This window comes from Aricia agestis, chromosome Z (genome assembly GCF_905147365.1).
Source record: "Aricia agestis chromosome Z, ilAriAges1.1, whole genome shotgun sequence".
NCBI classification, from domain to species: Eukaryota; Metazoa; Arthropoda; class Insecta; order Lepidoptera; family Lycaenidae; genus Aricia; species Aricia agestis.
The window spans coordinates 22,218,116-22,245,783 of record NC_056428.1 but is presented as its reverse complement, the minus strand read 5'-3'; the positions used below and the strand labels follow the sequence as shown (position 1 = coordinate 22,245,783).

General features: G+C 37.9%; 1 protein-coding gene across 1 annotated transcript; it reads right to left on the bottom strand.

The window, feature by feature from the left end:
• Positions 1-26,873, bottom strand: LOC121739066 (mediator of RNA polymerase II transcription subunit 23). The gene is made up of 17 exons (XM_042131379.1): positions 26,751-26,873; positions 26,106-26,350; positions 24,179-24,311; positions 21,945-22,127; positions 20,986-21,758; positions 20,176-20,576; positions 19,704-19,878; positions 18,209-18,378; positions 17,281-17,399; positions 16,203-16,390; positions 15,259-15,436; positions 14,011-14,156; positions 12,744-12,967; positions 2,597-2,836; positions 1,684-2,128; positions 585-791; positions 1-392 (listed from the first exon to the last, which is right to left on the bottom strand). The coding sequence occupies exons 1-17, from the start codon at positions 26,790-26,792 to the stop codon at positions 254-256; spliced, it is 4,008 nt and encodes a 1,335-aa protein (XP_041987313.1). The 5' UTR covers positions 26,793-26,873; the 3' UTR covers positions 1-253.
• Between the last annotated feature and the right edge of the window lie 795 nt (positions 26,874-27,668).

Sequence of the window (27,668 nt, the reverse complement as noted above, 5' to 3'; positions counted from 1 at the left end):
GCTTGACGGCGTATAGCTGTAGTAGTCGCTCTGCCGGGCGGTGATGACGTCCCACGTCGATGTGATGACGGTGATGACTACAGCCCCCGTCACTCGGAGCTGGAGCTCGAGCTGGACGGCGTATAGCTGTAGTAGTCGCTCTGCCGGGCGGTGATGACGTCCCACGTCGAGATGATGACGGTGATGACTACAGCCCCCGTCACTCGGAGCTGGAGCTCGAGCTGGACGGCGTATAGCTGTAGTAGTCGCTCTGCTAGGCGGTGTTGATCTGCTCTACGTTGAGATGCGTTATGAACCGCAGGCGCATCTGCAGCGCGGGACGCAACTTGCGTATCACACACTCCACTTCGTTCTTCATCGTGTCGCCAACGAACATGTATTTGATGTGATATCTGTAGTCGAGTTATTCGAATTATGGTTTAAAAACTTGAGTTGAGACATTGTTGATATTAATCCACACAACCTACATATGAATTTAGTTACTTAATGAATTTAGTCATTCTAGAGCCTTTAAGCTACATCACGAATCTTAAATTCTAATCTTTAATTCTCATATCTATACTAATAAGAAGTTAAAAGGATACAGTAGATCACATATGGGATCTATATAGAGCAAGTTCGCCTGCAACTTGTCGATATGTGCCAGTAGCTCGTACAGTACTAGGGTTATATCCATCACAGCTCGAGAGAGATCAGAGTTAAATCTCTGTAGGTAAGGCCCAACCAGGTTACACAGGAATATCAACTGGGTTTCTGTACGGATTTCCGGTGATAATTTCTCCTTTACAAACCTGGAAATCGAAAATATTACTTTAATTTAACACAAAATTATTAACCTATTACTACTATATTTACTAATAATTACTATATTTTGTAATTAGTATATAATATTGTGTTTTATTTATACCAAGAACCAACATGATAATTAATAAAAATATTCTGTCAGCAAAGTTCTTGTTAATAGGGAACGCGGGTGCAGTAGAATTTAAACGAAGAAACTATTGCCATCACGCTTCACCCTGCGCCGGCACGTGTATTGTGATAGAGACAGATACAGTAAATCGAGGTAGCCTCCTTCAAAATAGAGCCTATCTAGGTCATTATTACTTTTTAAAATATCTTCAGGAAGAGTGAGTCTATGCCTCTACGTTTTTATTTTATCTTAAAGATGTTTCAAATTTGTTTTATGGTCGGTGGATTGGCGGGGTTCGGGGCAGTAATTTTCTGAGATTTTCGGAGGGTCATATTTTTTTTATTTATAAGTAAATTTAGAAAAAATCGAACGTCGATTTTTCGCTGACGTTCGATCGCACAGCTTCAACAGATCCCAATATTGTATAAAAAAAAATTGTCTAGACGGATTGTCCAGGGAGTAAATTGGGGAATACGTTTATATGGAAAAACGGTGTTAGTGTTCCCTCTTAAATGTCATTCTTTCATATACTTACATAAACGAGGAAAGAAATAACAATATGATTAGCGCAGGGTTGGCTTTAATTCAAACTAGTACTAGGTTATATTAGCTTATAAATTGTAAAATCAAAAATATACTTATATATATTCTGTAAAGTCGAACGTCCTTTAAAATCCGATATATTCAATTTATTTACTTTTGCAACTAAAGAGTGTTCGGTTAAGCCTTAAAGCAATTAATATAAGGTCGGAAATATACCGCATACTCACGTGGGTACCTGAGTTATTTGCCCCGCGCCCGCATGGTACCAAACAGCATGAGCCAGAGCTAATATCAAGCTGTATTTATTCTCCAACATACACCCTGTGGTCGTATTGAAATTGAACAGCTGAAACGGGGTATATTGGTACGGCCATTCCATCATCTCATTACTAGTCATTTGTTCATAGACTCTATCGTGCAACACCGTCCAATACGGGTCGGGGAGACCTGCCATTATCACCCCTATCGCGTTGATCCAGAGTTGAAGTTTGAGTGCAGGTATGATTACGAATCCTTTGGTTACGACGTCCAATAATTGGTTTCCGACCACGTTGGGCGCTAGGGGTAGCGACATGAGCTCCACGCATGTGACGTAAAGGCAGTGCGCGGAGGGATTCGGGTACTCGTTGAATCGCCAATCCGTCGTTGGAAAATGAGAATCGCCAGTCATAGCTGTGTTGGGCTAAGAAAATTATGTAGAACAATAGAATTCGTTAATGACTCTTTACGTTGGGACGTTATGTAACGACATGCTATATATTGTGTAAGCTGGCTAGACGATCAATTTATTGTGCAATATTATTGACCGTCCAGGGTTAATATTGAACGCGGGTGCGTTCAATATTAACCCTGGACGGTCAATACAAGGAACACGTACACACCCTAAAGTATTATCACTTATTTTTGTTACACCCTGTATACATTCATATGCATTTAGTAAAAAACGGTTCTTTCAATATTACAAACAGACACTCCAATTTTATTTATATGTAGTATGTATAGACTATAGAGTATAGATGTATAGATTTTGTTATCCTTCTATTTTTCCTTATTCGTTATTATGGTAGTCTTGTTAATTCAAAATGAGTAAACGATTTATTCTTATTTTAACTGTACTAAAACACTAACTCAAAAGGATACTATCAACCATTCTATTCACCAGGCTGACATAGTAGTTGATGTCTGGTGTCCAGTTTGTAGCGTCTACTTCACTTTTAAGCAGGTACGCTTGGAAGGTGTCCGTGGTGGCCCAGCCAGCTGGCCTCACGTCTTTCAGGGACCCGAGCACAGCATTCACGAGTTTCCTCTTCAATAACGCCTTATCTCGAAGTTTGGATTCGTAGTAGTGAAGCGTGTTATATAGAAAGGTTACTGGACGATCTAAAATTTAGGTTAAACAATTGAAAAATAATTATAATGAAAAAAACCGACTTCAAACGGTAATTCATTAGCATGTATTCAGGGTACAAACGTAGGATACTTTTATCACGGACAAATGTATGGTTCTCATGCGAAGAATTAACTCTGGCGCAACGGAGTTGCGGGCGTCATCTTAAATTATACCATCAGAAAAGTTGATTCCTAGGCAGATGGGGGACCTACGTAGTTTGGTTGCGTTACGTCAAACCACCAGCCACAGCCCACAGGCCCCACAGGCAGCCGACAGATCACAATTAACTATGACGTAGGTTACACAATCAGTTTCTCATCAATCTGGTAAAGATTGACGGAAACTGATCGTCTAACCCACTGATTGATTGACTAGATTTTTTTTTAAATATGTACCTACTTTTTATAACATGACACATGAGACATGACACAGACGCACTAGAGGTCAGTGCACAGACGTGATGAGATAACAGATTGATTATGTATAATGCATAAAGTTATTATACCTAGCGGAATAGAGAAACAAAGGAATGAGCAAGAGTGATGTCACTATCAGTAACATTGCATGGTAAAAATAGACGTGTGATACATGACAGCAGCACTCTTTTTTGACGTCCAGTCGGCACTTGCCGCACGTTGACAATTTAATCTCATAGAAATCATGTTCAATCATGCTTGTGTAAGTGTATACGTACACATATTTTTATACACAGATGAAACCAATTTCGGTTTCGTTTGACAGCTCGAGATTGTTGCTCTATTCCGCTAGGTATATTAACTTTATGGTATAATGTAACCTACGTCACAATAGCCATAACTACCAGTAGTTCGACTGCAAAGAAACGGACAGGTTTCAATATCTGTCAAATTCGTCGGGTTTCACTAGGATTATGAACGGAATGTGCCTCGCGCTGGCTGACATAATTTATTTTTAAATATTTAAAATAAAGATTTCAAAATTGGATTCTGACAATTTTAATCGCATGTGCCAAAACATAAAATACAATACGACCAAAGAGGAACACGTCCATCGAATATGTCATATTTTTAAATTCGTAGGTAGCAAGTTAACAACCCTAGCGACGATTTTCGTCATAATACGTCTTTAAAAATTTCAACATCAGTCCTAAGTCGGCATACTCTATCATTCTGTCCACTCTGCCTACGTAATTGAATTGACATGATCCGACCAAATGACGTTAGTCTGACCTATAGTTGCAAAACTTCTGAAAAATTCCGAATAATTCCGGAATACTTCTGGGAAAGTTTCTTTAAATTTGAATTATTCAAAATGAATTTAATAAAAAAAAATAATGTGAATTTTTATTTTTGCTGAAAAATCGTATTTTGCATAAATCATCGATCGCCGCCGCGCATAGAGCGGCGCCCGCCGGCCGCTATCACCGCTTCGCACGCGCCGACTGCCACGGCGAAATATTCGACGGATGCAATCGAATGTTTCGGTCGAATATTTCGCCGGAATAATTCAATGGAGATACACGTGCTTGTTTGTGGTTTGTGGTGAATGAGTGAATTATTTGTTCAGTGCCACATTACGTAAGTAAAATATAAATTGTTTATCTATACCTACTTCTAGGTTTAATATTATAAATGCGAAAATGCCTGTCTGTCTGTTACCTCTTCACGCTCGAACCGCTGAACCGATTTTGCTGAAAATTGACATGGAAATACTTTGAGTTTCGAGAAAGGACATAGGATAGTTTTTATCCCGGAAAAATGTACGGTTTACGCGCGATAAACGAATTTTGGCGCAACGGAGTTGCGGGCGTCATCTAGTTTTATTATAAATGGGATTGATTAAGTATATAATGTTGATATTTTTTGTATGTATATTTGTATTATTTATTTATTTATTTATTTATTATAAATAGTCTTACTGTCACTAATTTGTTAAAATTGTTGTTTGTTTTTATTTATATTATTAATTGTATGTTTTATCTTACACCAATTACCTACTCTAAAGTAACTGTTATCTGTGGAGGCTTGTAATTGGCTTTTTTGTTAAGCTATCTTTTAAGCTTAATATAATATTGTTAGCTGTAAGCCACCCAAATAAAATAAAATAAAAATAAAATAAAATGTAACGTACGCATCGCAAGTATTCGCGAGTCGCATAGGCAGGTATTAATCGTACATAACCTACGTTAATAATAATTAATAGCCCAGTCAATAAAGGCAAACCTTGTAAGTAGGGATTGCAATTCGGATACTTCGAAATCCTAAAAATCCGGAATTTTGTCTATGAAAAGTCCGGATTTTTATTTTTCAAAATCCGGATTTTCGGGTTTTTGGTAGTAGCTAAAATTATGAAAAAAAAAGCTTTTACGTAATATAAAATTAATTTTAACTAAACTTTAAATTCATCTTAACCTATTGGTTCAGTTTTTATGACATTTTGAAGTTAATGTTTTCACCTCGTATACCTATCTTAGGATTCCGGTTTAAATATGTAAAAATATATATTTTTTAATTTTTTTTATTTATTTATTTATAGCAGGCTACATAGGCCCATACAATATATACCGTAATGACTAACATACATATAAATTATATACACTTTATCACGAGTTATCGGCGACGTGACGCGCGCTTCATTCCGGAGTCTTCCCCGGAACCTTCGGTAGACCACATCAGTCGGCCAGAATTCCTCCGCTTCAAAGGTCGACAGAAGATGAGTCGGTACTCTCACCACAAAGGAACTGAAGTTGACCTTGTGGTTAGACTGCAGATGTTCGACCCTCAAGTGGAGGGATGTCTTCTTACTGATGTAGTTGACGACGTCCTCGACCTCTATGGACCAGTGCAGGCGAGATATGTACAGGGGCGTCGTGGGGACCTCGCTCCGCTGACGCAGCTCAGGTACATAGGGCGCGGTGCCGCGATGGTTGCGGGCGGCGGGCTTCTTCCTCCTCTCCACCAGTATGAAGCCCTCCTCATCGCACCCCCTGCTCTCGTCCATGCCAGGTCGAGAAGACTTGGCCTTGCGGCTCTTCGTAGCCTTGCGGCTATCCGTAGACTTACGGCTCTCCGTGGACTTACGGCTCTCCGAAGCCTTACGGCTCTCATTCTCCCCATTTTTGTTCGCCCGCGGGGAAGGTGCGGGGCGACCAGCAAGAGTCGCGTAGTTTTGCTGAGTCGCCTGTAGACTTAGCGTCCCTGCAACCGGGAGGGGAACGCGGTCGGGGGCGGCAGCGGCGGTGTTCGTTGACCCGTCCGATAAATATGCTGACGGGCTAAACGTGATCGCCTGTGCGCCTCGGCGTCGAGCTACGTATGCAGCGTCAGGTGACCCACATAATGAATTATTACTTTTCAATTGTGATAATTCACTACGTAGGTCACTGATAATAGATTCCGACGCCTGCAATCTACCCCGAACTCCGGCCAGCTCTTCCTTCAGGAACCTGATGTCCTTCAGTAGGCTGACGACGTCGACGTGGTCCAGCGTAACGGGCGGCAGCTTATGCAGCTGTTTAGCCACAAAAGCCGGTACCTCATCCGGATCCGTCTGCTTCAGCAGGGAGATGATGTCCTGCACGCTCCTTTCGGTTCCGTCTCTTCGTCGCGACGGCATGTTCGCGCTCTGGCCGAGCGTCTCATACAGCAGCTGCTTCCCTTGGCAAATCTCCTCGCTGGTGAAGGAAGACTTGCAGATCTGCATGATGCTGACCTCATCCATGGTGTCGATGGCGTGCTGGATAAACGCCAGCAACTCGTTGGCCACGAGCACCATGGTCACGTGCAGCTGCAATGTGCCGCGCGATTCGCGAAATATTAATTAATTAATATTCGCAGCGTGTGTAACGTGGAGCACGACCGTTCGCTAGCTCGACACATAAAACAATGATACCACCGTAGTCTGGGGATTATAAGAAAATTTTTTCATTAGGCCCAACTCGAGTTTTGATGTATAATAAAGAAAATATTTCATAAGTATGCATCAAAACTCGAGTTGGGCCTACTCTCCAAACAAAATCTGTGGTCTCCTTACAACTTTTCATTTATTTCATTCTTTTTCAGATATAATTTGGGTGAAGGTAAATAGCACGGAAAAAATGCCTCGACAAAAATCTAATGTATGGGAATATTTCGAAAGGGGTGGCGAGGTTGAAGGAACACATCATATGTTATGCAATTATTGCCGGCACAAATTTAAAAAACCAAATGCTACCAAAATGAAAGAGCACTTGGTGAAATGCACTAGCGTACCAATAGATATCAGAACTTTATTTTCTGTCAGTGGCAGTACTCATTCCTCATTGAATGTACGATCTGCCGTAACTCCTACAACACAAATATCTAGTATAACTCCGGCAGAATTACACACTACAAACTCAATTGCGGCAGTATCATCACTTCACACCTTATCCCCGTCTTATACTGATCCTTCCAATACAAACACTACATCATCCGAGATACGTACGCTCTCTAAGAGATCCGATGAAAACTTAGATGCTGTGTTTGCACGTGCGATTTATGCATCCGGAATGCCATTGTCCATATTTGAGTCAAAGTATTGGCAGGAGGCTTTTAGTATTGCTTGCCCAGATTACAGATTGCCTTCCCGAGCTTCCATTTCAGGGAAATTACTGGATGCTGAATATATTCGGGTTAAGGAAACAATTAACAAAAAAGTTGCCGGTGCGAAAGCCTTGGGCTTAGTACTTGATGGCTGGACCAATATCAAAGGAAAGTCTGTTGTGAACTTCTTACTGACTACACCAGATCCAGTTTTTATTAAAAGTATTACCCCTGGAACTCGAATGGAAACGGCACAATTCTTAGCTGAAGAAATCAAATCGGTGATTGAGGAAGTTGGGAGAAGGCGCTTTGTGTGTGTTATTACCGATAATGCTTCAAACATGCGAGCTGCCTGGCGGATAATAGAGGAAACTTATGACAATATATCTTGCGTTGGATGCGCTGCACACACATTTAATCTCCTTTTTCAGGACATCGCCAAAAAGGATTCACTCATAAGAGTAATAAGAGATTGCAAAAAGGTGATTAAATACATAAAGAAAAGGAGCCGCGTCTTAGCTTTCTTCACAGAGAAGCAAAAAATGTTATACGACAAAAATGTAACATCATTAAAACTTTATTCTAAAACGAGGTGGGGTGGAGCTATGTATTGCTTGAAAAGCTTTAAAGAAAATCGACAAGCTCTTGAGCTTTTAGCTATTTCAGAAGATGTACAAATTCAAAGAAGCTTAAAAAACATTATTCTTTCAGCTGTAACCTGGACAAAAGTCGATTGTTGTCTAGACATATTGTCACCGATTGAGAAAGCTATCTCAGTTGCAGAGTCTAATCATGCTTTACTATCAGATGTACCTTACCTTTTTGATGAAATCAAACGAACAATCGAAACTCAGTTACGGTCCGATACAACCAGAAGTTTTATAACTTTTGAAGAAGAAATAGATATCTTAAATGATATTAATAAAAGGCGGGAATTTATTCTGCGACCTATTCATTTAGCTGCGAACTTGTTAGACCCCCGGTATATTGGAACGAATCTCCAGACCACAGAATTCGGAACTGCAACAGACTACCTTACAAAATTTGCTTCATTCTTAAACCAAGATTTAATTCAAATTATGACTAATCTTGCTGAGTTCCGAACTAAATCTGGTTATTGGAATAAACGTCAAATTTGGTTACCGGTCCAAAATTTAGAACCCAGGTTGTGGTGGCAAGGATTGTGTGACAACCAACCAATTGCAACCATTGCCATAAAGATATTAAGCATACCACCTTCGTCTGCATCGGCAGAGCGCAATTGGTCACTTTTTGCTCGAACACATACAAAATCGCGAAACCGATTAACTGATGATCGCATCAATAAACTCATAACTGTAAGTGCTAATTTGCAATATGTAGACACAGTCTTTGATAATATTGAATCGGCAACTGATAGTGATGATGACTCCGTACAAAATGAGGAAAATGATCCATTAGGAAATTATGAACATGTAGACATAATGGAAGGTGTTGTTTAAAAAATCTGTTGTTATCGGTTTTTATATGTTGTTTATCGCGATTGTTGTTTATTTTTAATTTTATAACTGTTTTGTTTGTTTTGGATTTGTTTTGTTTGTTTTGGATTGTGCACGATTGTTGTTTATCGCAGTTCTATGTTTATTTGTAATAAGTATTTAACAAATAATTTTGTAATCACTTTTAGTTCTGTTATTAAAGTTACAATTATTAATTTGCGTTTTCGTTTAATCTATACATATAATAATAAATCTGTAGAAGTAAAATTGTTAAATAAAAGGCAGAACCTTCCAGTGTGTAACAAAAATAAGTGATAATAATTTAGCAGCAGCAGTAGCAGCGCTGAAAGACGTAATTTTTTTTCACTTTTGTATGGGCAAGGGCCCGAGCGTCGCGAGTTTCCCACTATACGTGGGAGAGCCATGCTTCGGCACGAATGGGCCGGCTCGACCGGATAAATACCACGTTCTCACAGAAAACCGGCGTGAAACAGCGCTTGCGCTGTGTTTCGCCGAGTGAGTGAGTTTACCGGAGGCCCAATCCCCTAACCCCTACCCTATTCCTTTCCCTACCCTCAACTACTCCCTTCCCTTCCCTACCCTCCCCTATTACCCTATTCCCTCTTAAAAGGTCGGCAACGCACTTGCAGCTCTTCTGATGCTGCGAGTGTCCATGGGCGATGGAAGTTGCTTTCCATCAGGTGACCCGTTTGCTCGTTTGCCCCCTTATTTCATAAAAAAAAAATACAAAAGTGAAAAAAATTTAGGCCTTCAGCGCTGCTACTGTTACTAGTCTACATGTTCATAATTTCCTAATGGATCATTTTCCTCATTTTGTACGGAGTCATCATCACTATCAGTTGCAGATTCAATATTATCAAAGACTGTGTCTACATATTGCAAATTAGCACTTATAGTTATGAGTTTATTGATGCGATCATCAGTTAATCGGTTTCGCGATTTTGTATGTGTTCGAGCAAAAAGTGACCAATTGAGCTCTGCCGATGCAGACGAAGGTGGTATGCTTAATATCTTTATGGCAATGGTTGCAATTGGTTGGTTGTCACACAATCCCACACAATCCTTGCCACCATAACCTGGGTTCTAAATTTTGGACCGGTAACCAAATTTGACGTTTATTCCAATAACCAGATTTAGCTCGGAACTCAGCAAGATAAGTCATAATTTGAATTAAATCTTGGTTTAAGAATGAAGCAAATTTTGTAAGGTAGTCTGTTGCAGTTCCGAATTCTGTGGTCTGGAGATTCGTTCCAATATACCGGGGGTCTAACAAGTTCGCAGCTAAATGAATAGGTCGCAGAATAAATTCCCGCCTTTTATTAATCGATTCTCATTTACGATATCTATTTCTTCTTCAAAAGTTATAAAACTTCTGGTTGTATCGGACCGTAACTGAGTTTCGATTGTTCGTTTGATTTCATCAAAAAGGTAAGGTACATCTGATAGTAAAGCATGATTAGACTCTGCAACTGAGATAGCTTTCTCAATCGGTGACAATATGTCTAGACAACAATCGACTTTTGTCCAGGTTACAGCTGAAAGAATAATGTTTTTTAAGCTTCTTTGAATTTGTACATCTTCTGAAATAGCTAAAAGCTCAAGAGCTTGTCGATTTTCTTTAAAGCTTTTCAAGCAATACATAGCTCCACCCCACCTCGTTTTAGAATAAAGTTTTAATTATGTTACATTTTTGTCGTATAACATTTTTTGCTTCTTTGTGAAGAAAGCTAAGACGCGGCTCCTTTTCTTTATGTATTTAATCACCTTTATGCATCTCTTATTACTCTTATGAGTAAATCCTTTTTTGGCGATGTCCTGAAAAAGGAGATTAAATGTGTGTGCAGCGCATCCAACGCAAGATATATTGTCATAAGTTTCCTCTATTATCCGCCAGGCAGCTCGCATGTTGGAAGCATTATCGGTAATAACACACACAAAGCGCCTTCTCCCAACTTCCTCAATCACCGATTTGATTTCTTCAGCTAAGAATTGTGCCGTTTCCATTCGAGTTCCAGGGGTAATACTTTTAATAAAAACTGGATCTGGTGTAGTCAGTAAGAAGTTCACAACAGACTTTCCTTTGATATTGGTCCAGCCATCAAGTACTGAGCCCAAGGCTTTCGCACCGGCAACTTTTTTGTTAATTGTTTCCATACAAAAGTGAAAAAAAATTTTGGTCTTTCAGCGCTGCTACTTTCACTGTGAACTCTCTACAAGGAACACGTACACACCCTAAAGTATTATCATTTATTTTTGTTACACCCTGTATATAAAACTCAAAGGTGACTGACTGATATAGTGATCTATCAACGCACAGCCCAAACCACTGGACGGATCGGGATGAAATTAAAATCACGAACTATTAAAATCACGAATCAACAAGAAACACGATTTACTACCTTTTATAACTATAACATTTCAATTTAAAATAACGAACACAAACATAAGTAATTTAAACAATATTTTTATCTTTTTAGTTGATTCAAAAATACCTATGAATAATTTTCTGTAGTAGTTTTTGGTTTGTTTTACCAAAGTATATTATAATGGCTATAGTATATTGCTCAAGTTCATGAGATATGAATTTACAAAATATAATATGATTGTTTGGCCTTGTGTTCTCATCAATTTCATTTTAAATTGCGGTTGTATTGACAGCTGCTTCAAAAAAAAATTCTGGTTGCTTTGACTGATCCTGAAACTCGATCACTGACCGATTTACGTTTAAAAAAAATTCGATTTAGGGTTTGCCAAAGAGCAATAGAGCTTAAATCTAAACAAAACAATAAAAAACATAATATTTTATAATACGTAGAAGTTTCTTTTTCATAATTTTATCTCATACTCGAAAAAAACCGAAAATCCGGATTGTCCGGGTTTTTCGGATTTCTAAGTATTCGGCTTGCAATCCCTAGTAATAATATCTCTGAAACACAATATTAATAATACATACTAAAAATACCTAGTCCGTAGCGCTGGGTTCTATAACACAATAAAATATACATAAACGGGCGTCAAAATTAAATAAAAAAGTCAAATACGTGCTTTTTATATTTACATCTTCTCGCCATTGTCACTATTTTAACATTTATTCTTTTTTTCTTTTGATTCTGCCATGATCCACGACACGACAAACGCGACCACAATCGCATACTATTGCACACATAAACATAACTAAACCAAACCTAAATAATAAACACCAATCCAGCCCAGCCAGTAGCGCGACGTCGCGGGCGCGACTCGCGCGCGGCATTCAATAATATTTAAATACCATAACATCTCATTAAAATAGTACTATTTGTTTACTGTGTTCTGTCACACATTGTATGAGAATTGTGTATTTAACACTTTAACACAGATTCAAATGTCATCGTTTATGTCTATTTAAGTTTTAAATGTATCCTATTGTAAGTAAATCAGAATAAAAACCATAAAAAATAAACGAACTCATGTGATTAGGTTATCACACTTTATTATATTTGGTTATCAAAGAAAAGTAAAAAGCCGTTACCAGCCGCTATTTATCGCTAGTAAGGATAATAAGCCAAAAAAGCCGTTTCTCGCCGCATGGCTAATAATGTTAGTAACCGGCATCACAGATTCTTAGATACACAACTAAAGATAAATAGTTTACAACTTCCAAGCGCAATTTTCCTTGTTCTTTTTGACAGTTGAAATATTCCCAAAGTTTCGGAATATTTCGGAATACTTCCGAAGTATTCGACGGGAATAATTCGGAATCTTTCCCGCCAGCATCTATAGACTCTGACCAAGTGACGTTATCTGGGAATTCATTTCCTTGATGGTACTTATTGCATTTAGTAATCTGAATAAAAGAAACTAAAGAACACACTCACCATGAAACTTGTACAAATAACCCAGATGTTCCAAAAGCTGTTCCAAGTTCTTGCTGACTTGTGGTATCTCGAGATGTCTGTGCACTACGATATCTAGTACCGGTATGAACCGGAGACACACATTGCTGAGGTACACGGGTATGGTACCACTGTAGGCCCCGCTCGCTTCCTCCGGGGCAAACTTCTCTGGGTACTTCCGATGGAACGCTGAGTGTCTTTCGTACCTGGAAATATTTAATCTTAAGAATGCACCTGACCCTAACTTGACTACATGCTTAAACCTAGATCTCAAAATCTGTAAGGTCTAGAAAACTGATTTTTTTACACAAGTAACTCCAGTTCGTGAAGATTAAATGCTCAAGACGAAAAAACGATTACTGAAAAAATGCTCGATAGGTTTATTTTTACAAAAACCTTGTTTTAGAAATTTGCTCAAAATACTTTTATCATAATCATCGTCTTTTATTCATAGTAAAACTAACTTGGCGATGATTCCTCGCCGCCTTTTTTCACCTGGCATATGAAAGACGGGCGTGAATGTGAAGAGAGAAGGACGATGTTTGATTTTTTGGGTTAGTAGGCCTCTTAATATACAGGGTATAGGTATAGTGTAATATGTAACATCATTTTATTATTTTATTTTCGTATATTGGGATCTCCGAATAGTCTTACATGAATAATAGTAAAGTATGCAATTATAATATTTACTAAATGTAGAACCAACAGCGGTGACCACAGATGAATAATTTAGTATAGGAAAAAAAAGAGATTAAGGAAGTAGAGAGTAAATTATATACAGGGTGTAACAAAAATAAGTGATAATACTTTAGGGTGTGTACGTGTTCCTTGTAGAGAGTTCACTGTGAAAGTAGCAGCGCTGAAAGACCAAAAAATTTTTTCACTTTTGTATGGGGAAACTCGTGACGCTCGGACCCTTGTCCATACAAAAGTGAAAAAATTTTTTGGTCTTTCAGCGCTGCTACTTTCACAGTGAACTCTCTACAAGGAACACGTACACACCATAAAGTATTATCATTTATTTTTGTTACACCCTGTATATAATTAATATAAGGGTATATTTGTGTGTCAATTGTGTGTTAAGTGTGTTTGTTAATAATAGTTAAAATAGTAGTAACATTAAAATGACATTTTGTGGAACAAATGATATAATTTTTGACGAATCGAGTGGAGGGAAACCCGCGGAAACGACTACAACAATTCAGACCGCAACGTGACGCGTAGCTGCCGTATATAAATCAAGCCTTACCAATTATTCTGCTTCCAGTGTTCTGGGGAATTCTCTTTGACGAAGTCCTGAGCTCTGTTCCTTAGCTCCGACCCTTTAAGTAACAGCAGTTGTATAATGTACAGACACACTTGACTCTCGTTGGCGTCTGGATTCGGTCTCAGAACCTGAAAAATACATGTTATATGACAACTAGCTTTTATTTTTAATTTATTGACTTACCAACGGATGCCAATATTTCGTATGGTATATAAATAATGTATACAAAGTTATGCTGAGTGTAACAGAAAGAAGGAAAAATCAAACAAATAGATTCATAGGCAGATTGCGGTACATACTTTGTCACATCAGTTCAATATTAGTCGTCATCTGTCAGCTGAGTAAGGGCCGACCCACTCGACATCGCAACGACAAAATGTCGTCGAGCAGTGGTTACGTGTGAATGGTGTCGCTGCAGCTTTTTGTAGTTGCGTTGTGGTACCGACAAAATGCCGACGTGGTTGCGTTGTCGCCAGTGGTTGCGATGTGGTTGCGTTGTCGCCAGTGGTTGCGATGTGGTTACGCACGAAAGTCAATGAAACGTAGGGGGGAAGACCGCGGGCGGTGTGCGCGCACTGTCGTTACATCGACGCAACTTTGTGGTTGCGATGTGGATGCGACGTGGTTGCGAGGTGGTCAGCCGTGGTTGTGATGTGGTTGGTATTTGACAAGTGGTCGACAACGACTGCAAAATGTGGTATGTGTGAATGGTCCAGTTCATTTACAATACGAAATATACGCCCGACTACGTGGTGTGGTTGTCGTGTGGTTGTGGTTGTCGTGTGGTTGTGGTACGTCTGGGTTGGCCCTTAGAGCTCCTGTCTCCACGGGCGTTGCGTCAGCGTTGCGTCGACGCAGCGCTGCCGTTCGACGCACAGTAGCCGGCCACACGGGCACTGCGTCATCGCAGCGCTATTACTACGCTACGTCGACGCAACGCAGATGCGCCGCCGTGTGGACTGGCTCATAGATATATTATAGAAGGGGAGCCAAGAGTAATATTCGTGTGGAGTGATATTCGGGCGTCGTGACTTGTGGAAAGCCTACAAAAGCTTAATCTAACATGCTCGAGCATGCCACAAAATGCCCTCTTCTATTAGACTAATAAGCAAATGACGTGGATCCGCCATCTGCCTATGAATCAGCTTCTCCTATTATTATTATTTTATTTCCACATAATGCTTATAATACTTATTCTACCATCACAGGTATAACAAATAATTCACATACCAAGCACAACACCAGCCTGTCAATAGTGACGATGTTATACTTCCATATGATATCGTTGATGGCTTCCACGCATTTGTTGATGTGCCCACCGGCGGGGTTTGTCACTTCGAACACTAAGTAGTCGCAGAATTTCCGCAGATGCGCCGATAGCGCCCTAGCGCCTATACGCTCGAGAATCCTGCAAAATTAAATACATTTCTTCATTTATCCTTACTCAGCTCAGAAGTAAGGTTTGTATCAACCAGATGAAAATAATATTTTAATGAATAGTAAGTTTTTTAAATACGATCCAATATGGTAACTCGAATAAAATGGTTATCAACAACAAAATTCAAAAACTTTTTATTATTTTCTAAAATGCGTGCCTCTTTATACCAAACGACGACGAATAAATCCCCTACTCGATACTAGATGGTATTAGATTACCTACGCGTATTTTCTAGAAACATTCCACACGTCTTGTTTACGCAAATTGGGTACAATCTAGAATAGAACTATCCAGAACTCGTCCGGCCCGTATAAATAGTCGCAGGTAGACGGGCCGGTAATTCAGTTTAGTCTGAGCGATCTTCGAGGTGACTTCGGAGTGAATATAAGTGATCAATAATGAGTAAACCAGTGAACCTACGACTTGGCTACGACCTAGGACAGTGATAGTGCTTAGTGTTTGAACCTAGTACTTAGTGTTGGACTTAGTGCTAGTGAATAAAGTCTTCAAGAGAGTCAGCAGGTCTTTCTATCCAAATCCTTCGAACCCTAGCACGTAACAACATCTAAATTGCGACCCAACGTTGTTTATTTAGCCACACTGAAGTCTCTCAATCGTCATAGCCAACATTAACGTTTTTGAGATATAGCCTGGAGACAGACAGACAGACAACGAAGTCTCAGTAATAGAATCCCGTTTTTACCCTTTAGGTATCCTAAAAAACTCAAGTACTCACTTGAAGGCAATGGGGTTGATTCTGTTGGTCTCGAAGATCATCTTCCATAGCAGACACAGGAACAAAGGTGTCCCGGGCACGGAGAAGTGTGTTATTATGTCGTTGTCGTTCGCCATTGACGTCCATTTCCGGTATTCCTCTTCCACAGATTTCTTCAGTAACGCCTTGTTCTCTTTGGGCGCGGGGTTCTGAAGAAAAAGTATAATTAATTCATCTTGCTCTCTTAAAATAGAAATGAAATATATTCATTGCGAGAATTTATATATAATATTTTATCTTAGATGATTAGAGTTTGTGGTTTAAAAATTTCATAGTCTGTTGATCAAGATATTTTATGATCTTTGGCAAGATAAGTTTAACAAGCTTCCTTCCTGTTAACACGTTGATTGCCAAGCCAAAAGTAGTGAACTTTACCGAGATGGCCAAAACATAAAAAAGGTAAGTCCCTTCCCTAGTGGCCAAAACGAATGCCATTTATAGCCATTACGCTATGGCCATTTTTAAGAGGAGTCCACACCGCCCTTTTTTCCATACAAACGTTGTCCCCTGTTTCCTCCCTGGATAATGCTAGTAGAGTTATAATTTTTTCCTGAATATCTACGGCCACGAATACGATGTCCCTATGTTTTCTTTTTTTTCATAATTTAATTATTAAATAAGATATGAACGTTCAAAAACCCAAAAAAATGGCCAGATTTTCCGCTGTGTTCAAACATCCAGAAAACAGATTTGGCTAGATTATACAAAAAAAAGCAAAACATAGGAACACAGATCAAGCCTTTTTTTAATCTTTAATGAAAAAAGTACTTAAATCGGTTAAGTTTTGGAGAAGGAATCAGGGAACAACGAATCGTTGATTTTCTGGATTTTCTGCAGTTGTCTCTATCGCGTTCTGCGGTATAGGCTTGACGTAAGGGAGACAGCTATAGATATTACACGTGCTTTTTTTTCATTTCTCTAGCCCCTGGTGTATCCTCTTAAGCGTGAGCAAAATCGTAAGTCGCGACGTCGCGTGATGTGGCAATAAATGTGTTAAAATATGGTAACCACGTATGTAACAAACTAGTATCATAGCTACCTGCGAGAAGAACTCTAGCAACGCGGGCGGGAAGCACTGCAGCGTGTGCTGCGACCACATGTGCGGTGTGTTGGTCATGATCGTGGTCAGTAGCTCCTTGACCGCCGCGCCGTCGTTACCTGACGGAAAAATAAGGTTGAACTTTTTAAAACACTTCTACTTTCTTTAAAGTATAGATTTTTAACGTAGTTCGATGTCGCCCTTATGCAAGTACTCACATACGGTTTTACTCGATTGAGCAATCACGTCGAGCAAAACCCGCGGTTTGGGCTTTCGTTCACACATTCAGTAAGCTTCAGTATTCACCGAACCGTTCGAACCAAAAGATGTCTGTTCAAATAAATAAGGAGAAGGTCGACTCGTGCCACTCGAAGTCACGTCTACACGCTTAGGTAAAGATCGACGGCTCGCGTCGAGTAAGTTCGAAGGAAACATCGAGCCTTCGAGCTGTGAGTTTTATGGTCCACTGTTTTTTTTTTGCTCGATTTGGAGTAAAACTGTCGAGTAAAACCGTATGTGAGTACTTAGCATTAGACTAGGGACATCTATCACGTCATTGTCAATCGCGGTTTGATTCGCCGGGTAAACTATAATAATTAATAACTCATCATCCAACAGCAGAAGTCAATCCAGTGCGTTTCGGTGTCACCGAGCATAACACACTTCTCGGTGGGGATCGTCGTCCTTTCGAACCATCAAGCATAGTATTACAATTTTAGTCCTCTTAGGCAAATTTTTACAGATCTAAGTTAAAGTTAAAAAAAACTTATCTCTTTGAACGAAGACTTCGATAGCGCGATGCAGGATTAGTATATTTGTGTACACGTCAACTAATTATTATTTATTTTTGAAGGTAGTTACTGTTATGGGGTTCGTGCACAGTAAAATAAATTTGTTTGTTTGTATTTGGCTAGTTGTCAAAACTCACCGGAACCAGTCATCTGTATTCCTCTAGCGAGAGTTAGCACCAGCACTCTATTGAGCTCCTCACTCTCGCTCGACACTAACGACTTGGGCTCAGACACCACCCGTGACATCTGGAGCTGTATGCCCGAACTACCGAGACTCGTGATAAGACGGAGAGCTGTGCTCTCGAAGCTGGAAATAGGAAAGCTGGATATATAAAATAAAAAAATAAAATAAAAATAAAACAACAGTATTGAACAATTTCAAACCTATACGGACAATAATATTGCATGTGATATTGCACAATAAAATTGATCGTCTTGGGGCCGCTAAGAATAAAAATTCCCTATCTCAAAAACTATCAAACCCATTTTGATGAAAGAATCACTTAAATCGGACTTGTAGTTCCGGAGATATGCGAACACAAAGATATACATACATACATACATACACTTTTGAAATTTGGCACATTTATTCAGACGCTGATATAGACTAACATAATATAAGAAAGTGGGCAGTTCTGGAAATATTACATACATATTACATACCAGTCATATTTATCCTTTTTATGAACTCGGTTTAAAAGAAATTGAAACAGAAACTAAACGGACGGTTTGAATTTACTAATTAAAATGCATCGAAACAATACGTCATAGTTTTTGGACCTCACACTCACTACTGTGTGGTAAATACAGGGTGCAATTAAACCTTCCTGTCAATTTTTTTCCAGGGCTTAGGTATCATTAGGAGTCCATTTAATAAAAAAAAAATTTGGGTGTTATTTTTTTTTCAATGACATATTTTATCCCGTTTAAAATCGTTGCAGAACGGACACTCGCGGCGCGGGGGAATGAGCGGGGGTGACGCGGGGGAAGGCGCACGCGCGGGGGCACGTCACGCACGGCCGACGCATCGTGTCCATTAATTGTAGCGTTTTTTAGGATAACTTTCGGAAGCTATTTCTCGACATTTTAGTACTGAGTGATTATAAAAGAAAAAATACGTGTATTTTTATTTTTAACAAGGATCAATATATCAAAATTTGGCAGGAAGGTTTAATTGCACCCTGTATATCGTACGCCTCGCATCTGCATGTTGTAATTCGTACTACAATACGATTACCTAATGTCGTTTCCTATCAGACAGAGAGCGGTCACGCGGTCAAGCGTTCAAGCGGTCAGTTTTGTGTTCTTTGTATTGTATTACGTTATGTTATAGAGATACTCACTCAGGGGGCGCTCTGACCGCGTCTGTGTACCGACCGCCCGAACGTATTGCTTGAATGCGTGACCGCTGTCTGATAGGTCCCTCAGACTCTCTTTCTATCAAATCTTTCAGTCAAAGCTTATGCGTTATAGTTTTCGTTAAATGGACAATAAAAAAAACTTATAATATTTTAATGAATATAATTTACATTATTCTGAGTTAGTCTTAATAAATCATAAGTGCGTCATAACTTGTGTTAAAATTATAATCTGAAAAAGCAGCTAAATAACAGTCATAATTATTCTACTCACCATAGTTGTAACTGTGTCTGATTGGCTTGAGGGTACGCAGCCAAGGAGTGTATATTTGACAATAGTGTGACTCTATAGTGGGGCTGTATGTGGTGTATTCTGTATGAAAACATGTCCAGTAAATTGTGTAGAATACCCCACGCTTGGGACTTGAAAACATTGGGTAGGAGCTGATCTGGAAATAAAAAAATGTTTTTTTAGTAAAAGATTAAGGGCTATAAACTCACCGGGACGTTACCATGTCACTTCTACGCTGCTGCAAAGCGCTGTTTTTAAACTTAACTTTGAGAAAAACAGCGCTTTGCTCAAACCCAAAAGAGGGTAACCCTCATAACTAGACGGTTAAATCGATTTAGATGAAAGAAAAGATGGTTTGGAGGACAGGAAAAGACATAGAATAGTTTTTGTTACCAAAAAATGTACAAAACCATATACTTTACAATTTACTTTCTGAAATCAAAATAATACTTACTTATAAATCCTTTGATTCCTAAAGATTCTATTTCTGTATACACGAGCAGCCTACTGTATGTTTCTACTAGGGCCGGTGCCATTACATTACTGCCTGGTATATTTGATTTGTTCTGCGCCAGTTTCGCTATATGTGTAACTATGGAATGTATGAGTGACATCTTACAATGCAATGTTAAACTATCTAGTATACACATAGACAGAGGTGCAGTAGGCAATGGAGTAGGTGGGTTTCCATTCGGCATTGTCTTCTGATTGCCAAACAATGTCTCTATTATAATGCCCATTGGTCTAGAATAGTATTCTTGGTTAGTGGAATAAGCGTTACATAGAAGGGCGATGCGGAAATCTGACCCCATCAACGACGGTGTATTGTTCGATGTCATAAGGTGTTGTAAGTACCTAGAAAAATAATGTAGAGTAAATACTGAGTAACTGATATTTTGTATAAAAAGTGACATTTTATTTTACAGTAGATGATGCCTGCAACTCCGTTGCGCCAAAATTCGTTTATCACGCGGGCACCGTACATTTTTCCGGGATAAAAAGTATCCTATGACCTTTCCCAGGACTCAAAGTATCTCCATACTAAATTTCAGCAAAATCGGTTCAGCGATTTAACCGTGAAGAGGTAACAGACTGACAGACAGACAGACAGACAAACTTCGCATTTATAATATTAGTATGGATTACTATTACAATTATTGTACTGTTAACTTAAGCCACTAACCACCATAGAAAACAAGACAAGCAGTATCAAACTATCAAAGGAAATTTTGAGGACTTACAAAAATAGTAATAAAGCACTTACTCATATTGTACTTTCAGATTTTGTGGCATAGTCATCGTCTTGTTTTCAGTTTCAGCTTTCTTCAAAAGATGCATCCAAATGCAGACAACCGCCATCTGTTGAGTGCAGTGAGACTTTGTGCAGTCAGGAACAGGCAATGGTTCTTTCTCTGGGTACAGTAGCTCATACAATTTCATAATTGGAAGAAAATTGGCCAGAGGATTCCTCTGAATGCTCCCCGAAATAAACTGCAGAAGCACCCACATTAAGTTGTCTCGACCCTTCTTTGAGTCCTGACCTTGCAGTTTGCTATGCAGCCCCATAACTATATTGGGAAAGTCAGCGAATCCCATGAGTATCAAATAAATAACTTGGGAAGAGAGATGTAGCCAGCACCAATGATTGGAAGACATTTCCTCATCCTCATTCTCTTGCTCGGTGCGTTCCATTGGCGATATCATCAGCTCCACAAGCTGGTCTTCGAGAGCTATACAACGCTGCTTGTGTTGCTTTTGCAGCCCTAGCATTGAGCACAGCATATCTCTGGAATATGGCTGCTCCAGTACATGCCTCAAAAGCGCTATTTGAGGCTTTAAGAGTTCATCGTCGTAGGGTAAATTCCCTTTCAGGGAAAACTTCAATGTGATGGGATTAAGTCGCCAGGGGTTCACCAGGTGATCAGCGAAACCTGAGAACTCTATTACCGGAAGCATTTGAGAGTGGCCAATGATTGAAACCATTTGAGCGCATGGCCGAAAACTTTCCACAAAGGAGCTAAGGAGTTTTGCCAAGTTCTGAAAAGTTATACTAAGTGTTTACAAATATCTTAGGTTTCCACAATGCAAATAAAATCCAAATATAATCCAAATAAAACTTCATTTATATTGTCCAAATTCGCATGCAATTACTGCAGTATTATAATATGGAGACATACATACATAAAGAAAATAATAATTATAGCTAAATAAAAAGCTACAAACCCAATGCGGCCAGTGGTTATTATCAGGATAATCTTTCTGAATCTCTGTGACAATAAAATAAGCTGGTAAAAGCGACGCGTTTCTATCAAAAATATATTCAAGTACATTGTACAAAGCTTTCATCTGTGGCAATGAACTGGAGTTTAACTTTACAGGCAATGTTGTCGCTTTCTCTCTGCAACCCTGAAAATTATATTTTTCATTAAAAAGCTCTGGAAAAAAAAGTTGAGCAAAAATGTTTGATCTATATAGTACGGGAGCTCTACAACATTTTTTTTTATTACTAGCAAGCAAATTTTTTGTGAGTAGCTTCATTTTGATAAGACGAACAACATTTTTATTTGCGAAAAATCTCGAAAGTGGTAGCTAACAGAGATAGAAAGGATTTCATACTTTGAATTGATGGTCTTAAAATATGGACTGTTTTATTTGTAGGACAATGTTATTCTTAAATTATAATATAATATAATATCTATGGACGCTTCACACCACGTCAGTCTGGCCCCGTGGTAAGTACCTGAAGGACTTGTGTTACGGGTTCCAGACAACGGAAATATATTTAATACTTTTATACTATACATATATTTAAGATTTTTATTATATGATACACATATTTAATAGTTAATACACATCCATGACCCAGGAACTTTGAAAACTTTTTGTTCCGTCGGCGGGATTTGAACCCGCGACCCCCGGCTTGAGCTACCAATAGCCCACCAACTGAGCCACAGAGGTCGTCATATCGACTACGTCGTCACAGGTTATAAATTATATAACTATTAACCTACCAATATACAAAAAATCTGCTGGTTAGGGTTCCGTTTTAGGGTTCAGTAGTCAACCAAGTTTTGTTGATTACAGAACGGAGAACCCTATAACAGAACCCTAACAAGCTGATTTTTTATAGATGCTTTGATGCGTATTTATTTTGAAAAATAAATAAAAAAAGCGTGTTTTTCAAAGGTTTTTTTAGTTATTATTATTTAATAATAACTAAAAAAACCTTTGAAAAACACGCTTTTTTTATTTATTTTTCAAAATATTTTTACATATTATTGCATTGTCATTGGCTCTTAATAAGTACGCAAAGTTTCAAATTAATTAGACTACTGGATAGGTAAAAATCGTGCTCAAAGATTCCGTTACTTACAACAGCCCAAGCACACACACACACACACACACACATATCGCTGGCCCCGGGCAACAAAGTGGTAAACGCCGGTTACGCCCTTTTTAATTTTTCGCTTCTCTGAGTATTAATCTATTTATTTCATATTTTTAAAATAATATTTTGGGTATAATAAATGACAAAAGCTTTATTGAATCGAAAATTCTCTTAGGACTAAAACTGTATTCTTGCATTACTCTATGAAATATAACTAAAAAAACCGGTGAAGATACGATACAACTAAGCTTTCGCTGTAAGATTCCCCAGAAGAACGGAGTAGTCGGCTGGTACGCTCGAAATCTAAAGCGAAAAATACGTCGTGTTATGTTCTTAAATCTCAAGCGGTTTGGTGTTTTTATAAAGTCAATAAACAATGTTACAATTGAAACAATATCGCTTATTAGTTGTATTATACTTTTTTCAATTATTTCAATAATTTTTTATACTATTACAATTATTTTGATATGGTTAAACAGGTAAAAAAATTAACTTTCATATGAGACATCATACATTTGTTTTGGACCACTGTATGCTGTACTATAAACAAAATAACTTATTTTGTCTCTCCTGAACAAAACGATGTTTGATATTACGCCTTATTGCCCGGGGCCAGCGATATATTGGTTAGGTTGTTTCTTCTATGGGGCACTATGTATGGGCTTAAATAAACGTGATATGATGTTGAACTGTAGGGAACTGCAGCCAAAACCAAATTAAAATTCTACAACACTTCAATGAAAATTACTTCATAATAATCATAACAGATGAACCTTGGCATAAAACAAATAAAGAACAACACAGTGACATTTAAATGCCTCTGGTTCAGGAGATTACAGAATAGTTTTAATATAGCAATAAGCATATTTTATAACAAATATATGCTTATTGCTTATCACCAAATTTTAAACTATGGCTAACTGCCGCACTCAGAGTGGAACATTAATTAGTTAAATGTAATTAATTCAAAATTTTGACACAAGCCCACTACATGATCTGTCAAACTCTTCATTAAATTGAAGGTTAATCATAATTAAATGTCTCTGAATACGGCGGTAAGACCACATACCTTCATAATTTCTCTCACACCCTTGTAGTCTACACCTCCAATAACTCTCCTTATTAAATGAAAAGATTCAATCCAATAATCGCCATTTTGATACACAAGCTTCTCACTTGTGAGAATACAATCACACAACATTCTGTGGAGACAAAATTGTTAATGTTTCACATTTTTGCAAGTAGTCAAATTATAAATATTAGGTCCTTAGTCTCCATACATATGAAATTGGCGTTTTGTTGTTCAGGCCACTTTGATCTCAAATATCTCGTCTTTGGATATGAATTCCAAATTAAAATTTATATATATTCATCTATTAGGTACATTTGAGTTTCCAAAACAGTTTTTCCGAGATTATTTTTCCTTTGGAGTCGTTCATATCACACAATGAAAAAATTGAAATATTGCTTTAATTACGAATATAAGTTCTACCGTGGCACGAGTGCTGCAGAAACAGCTTGATGAATTAAAAATGTCTATGGTGCTGGTGTCGCAAAAGAAAAACGGTACGGTATTGGTTCCAACGTTTGCGTTTTTGAAATTTCGACCTTCAGAACAAGCCCCGAGACCAAAATGAATAATGAAGAATAATTAAAGGCTATTGTGGAAGCGGATCCATCGCAAACCACTTCAGAGTTAGCAGCAGGCTTCGGTGTAAGTTATAAAACTGCTTTAATCCACTTGAAGCAAATTGGGAAGATAAAAAAACTTAAAAGGGGATGTCCCCTGGAAAAAGTTACTTGTGAGTGTTTGGTGGACTAGTGCTGGTGTCGTTCACTTACAGCTTTCTAGAATCTGGCCAAACGGTTACGACAGATATCTGTTGTCAGGATAGCTTCCCACAAGAAAAAAAATTGAACACTGATGTGGCAGTCCAAACCGCATTCAAAGAATTTATTGACTATCGTCCCTCCGTTTCTTTAGTAAAGGGATCAACGAACTACCCTTAAGATGGCAAAAATGCATTGATAACAAAGGTACATACTTCGATTAATTAAATATAATATTAAGTATACAAAAAACATCTACTTTATATTCCTCCCATACAAAACGCCTATTTCATATGTGAGGATGATATTAGTATATTATATAACCATTAAATTATCCATACTAATATTATAAATACGAAAGTGTGTCTATCTCTCCATCTGTTGTACCTCTTCATGCTCAAACTGCTGAAGAGATTTGGCTGAAATTTGGAATGGAGATACTTTAAGCCACTTGGACACTTTTTATCCAAAATATAATAAATATACAAAAAATCGGCCAAGTGCCAGTCGGACTCGTACACAAACGGTTCTGTACCGGTATAGAGTGAAAGTAGACAAAAATTGTGTTTTTTGTATGGGATACCTTGTCCCCCTTAAATATTTACTTTATTTTAATTTTATTTTATATTAATTATTAAAGCACAAATAAAATTAAGGATTTTGTGAAATTTGATGATTTTGGGTGATTTCTTTTTCGCGTCCACCCCATCGTGTAGGGTGTCATTGGATAGGTATTTTAAAAATATTATGAGTATTCATAGATCATTTTCCAATTTAGGGATCCATTTGTGAAATATTAAGTTTTAAAGTGGAAAAAATTGTTAGAGTCCAGTGTCCCCCTCTTCTACCAGCTAAACTATTGCTTCTGGAAATGTGAAAAAAATCACAAGAGTAGGGAATATGCTGAATTTAAAAGAAAAACTGTCACGGCTAAGAAGACTTCAGAAGTTATTAAATAATAGTCGGCTAAAAAAATGTATTTGGGAAAGTAAGGAACTTTTTCTTCTAATTCCTTTGAAAGTAACTGAGATTATGTTGTTAGTAGTGTAAAGCATGTTATAAATGAATATTCACTGACCATACAAAAAGAAACTAGCGGTACTACGGAACCCTATATTGCACCTGGCCCGACACACACTTGGCCAGTTTTCAAAACATAATCTTACCGAGCCTGAAGTATGTTGGTATTAACTAAATTCTCCAATAGTGTTAGCAGTTGTTTCATCTTATATCTATTAGCGAGAACCGCAGTCAGCGACAGATACTGTCTGATGAATGACTCCTGTATTTCAGCATTATAGCCCGTCATGGCTGCACAAAGTTTATCTTGATACATTGCTAATCTTTCATTTTCCTGTTCTGGTTTGTAAACTAAAAATGTGCTAAAGGCCTCTTCTACAGCTTCGACTCTCTGAAAAAAAATGGTAAAGTTTTCAACATAATGGATGTCTTATTCCATTTCAGGCAGGTACCTACACGATTTGCGCAATTTCTATTTCACAAAGAATCACGAAGTTGGCTTACTGCAAAGGTACTTAATAGAATAGGTAGTGTCAACATACATTTTCTTTTATGGAACCTAATTTAATGGTTACTATGCCCTAGTCTTAGTAATTTAATAAGTTACGTTTACCGAGCGGTAAAGCTGAAGAGACAATAATATGGAAAACTAATGCTTATTAGTTTTCCATATTATTGTCTCTTCAGCTTATATTTTACCAAATTTAAATTATAGTTTTTCAGCCTAACTCACTAACATAAAAGGGTTAAGTTTTATGTATGTAATAAAAGAAAATAAAGGTTAAACTTACTAATATTTCCTGTACGATATTGGAAATCTGAGAATCAGCCATTTTGCCGACTTTATAGTTTTCAACTATTAACTCCTCTAAAGTAGACTATACGAAACACTTTCTTAACATTTTATATTTATATTCAAGCCCTAAAGTTAAATTGTAGAATAATTAACAATTTAATACAGAAAATCTAAATAAATTGAAGACGAAAAATATAGAAACCAACACTCAACACACCAAACTGGAAGATAAGAAGATTTGACGTTTTTGACAGAGTTTATTCAATGGCATAGAGTAACTTAAATATAAGGTAGAGTAGGTGCCATTGCGGTACTATATAGTGGAGAGAGCCTTATATCGGTGTATAAGCGTCAAAAGCGTGTAATGTTATATCTTACTTAGTAGGACATAACAAAGGAGTCGGTCTGCATATTTCATGTTATAAAAGTGTTAATAAAGGTTTTTAGTGAACATTTAATGCTAGATATTGTTATGTTCTGAGGTTCTGCTGAATATTAAACCATAAGAATGGTCAAAGAATGCCTCAAAGGATTTAACATTAAATACGTAAGTTTTGAACAACGTTTTTTGGGCTTTCCAATCGGTATTTTCGTAAGCTAAAAAGATAATTTATAAGTTTATTATTCCCTTATTCGTGCTATATACGGTATTAGTGCTAAAAATGATTTCGTGCGTATACTAACATGAACGGAAGGTGTCGCGTCGAACTGGCATCGTTGCATACCAAAAATTACCGTTAAAAATATCAGTATTAATAAAGTTATTTTTATACCTATAGGTATCTAAAAATGTTACCAACAGACTTGTATGAATATTAACGAAATGTGTCGCGTCGAACTGGCAACGTCGCATACCAGAAAATAACTATATTTTTACCGGTAATAATAACGGCATTTTTAAACTATATTTAAA

What these genes read in the sequence shown, in the direction of transcription:
- LOC121739066 (XM_042131379.1), bottom strand. Translation starts at nt 26,792, where the DNA reads ATGGCTGATTCTCAGATTTCCAATATCGTACAGGAAATATTA. An exon ending in ATCAACCCCATTGCCTTCAA is followed by an intron (nt 15,437 to 16,202) that starts GTGAGTACTTGA and finishes TTAATTTTGCAG; the next exon opens with GATTCTCGAGCGTATAGGCG. An exon ending in CACTGGAAGCAGAATAATTG is followed by an intron (nt 12,968 to 14,010) that starts GTAAGGCTTGAT and finishes AAATATTTCCAG; the next exon opens with GTACGAAAGACACTCAGCGT.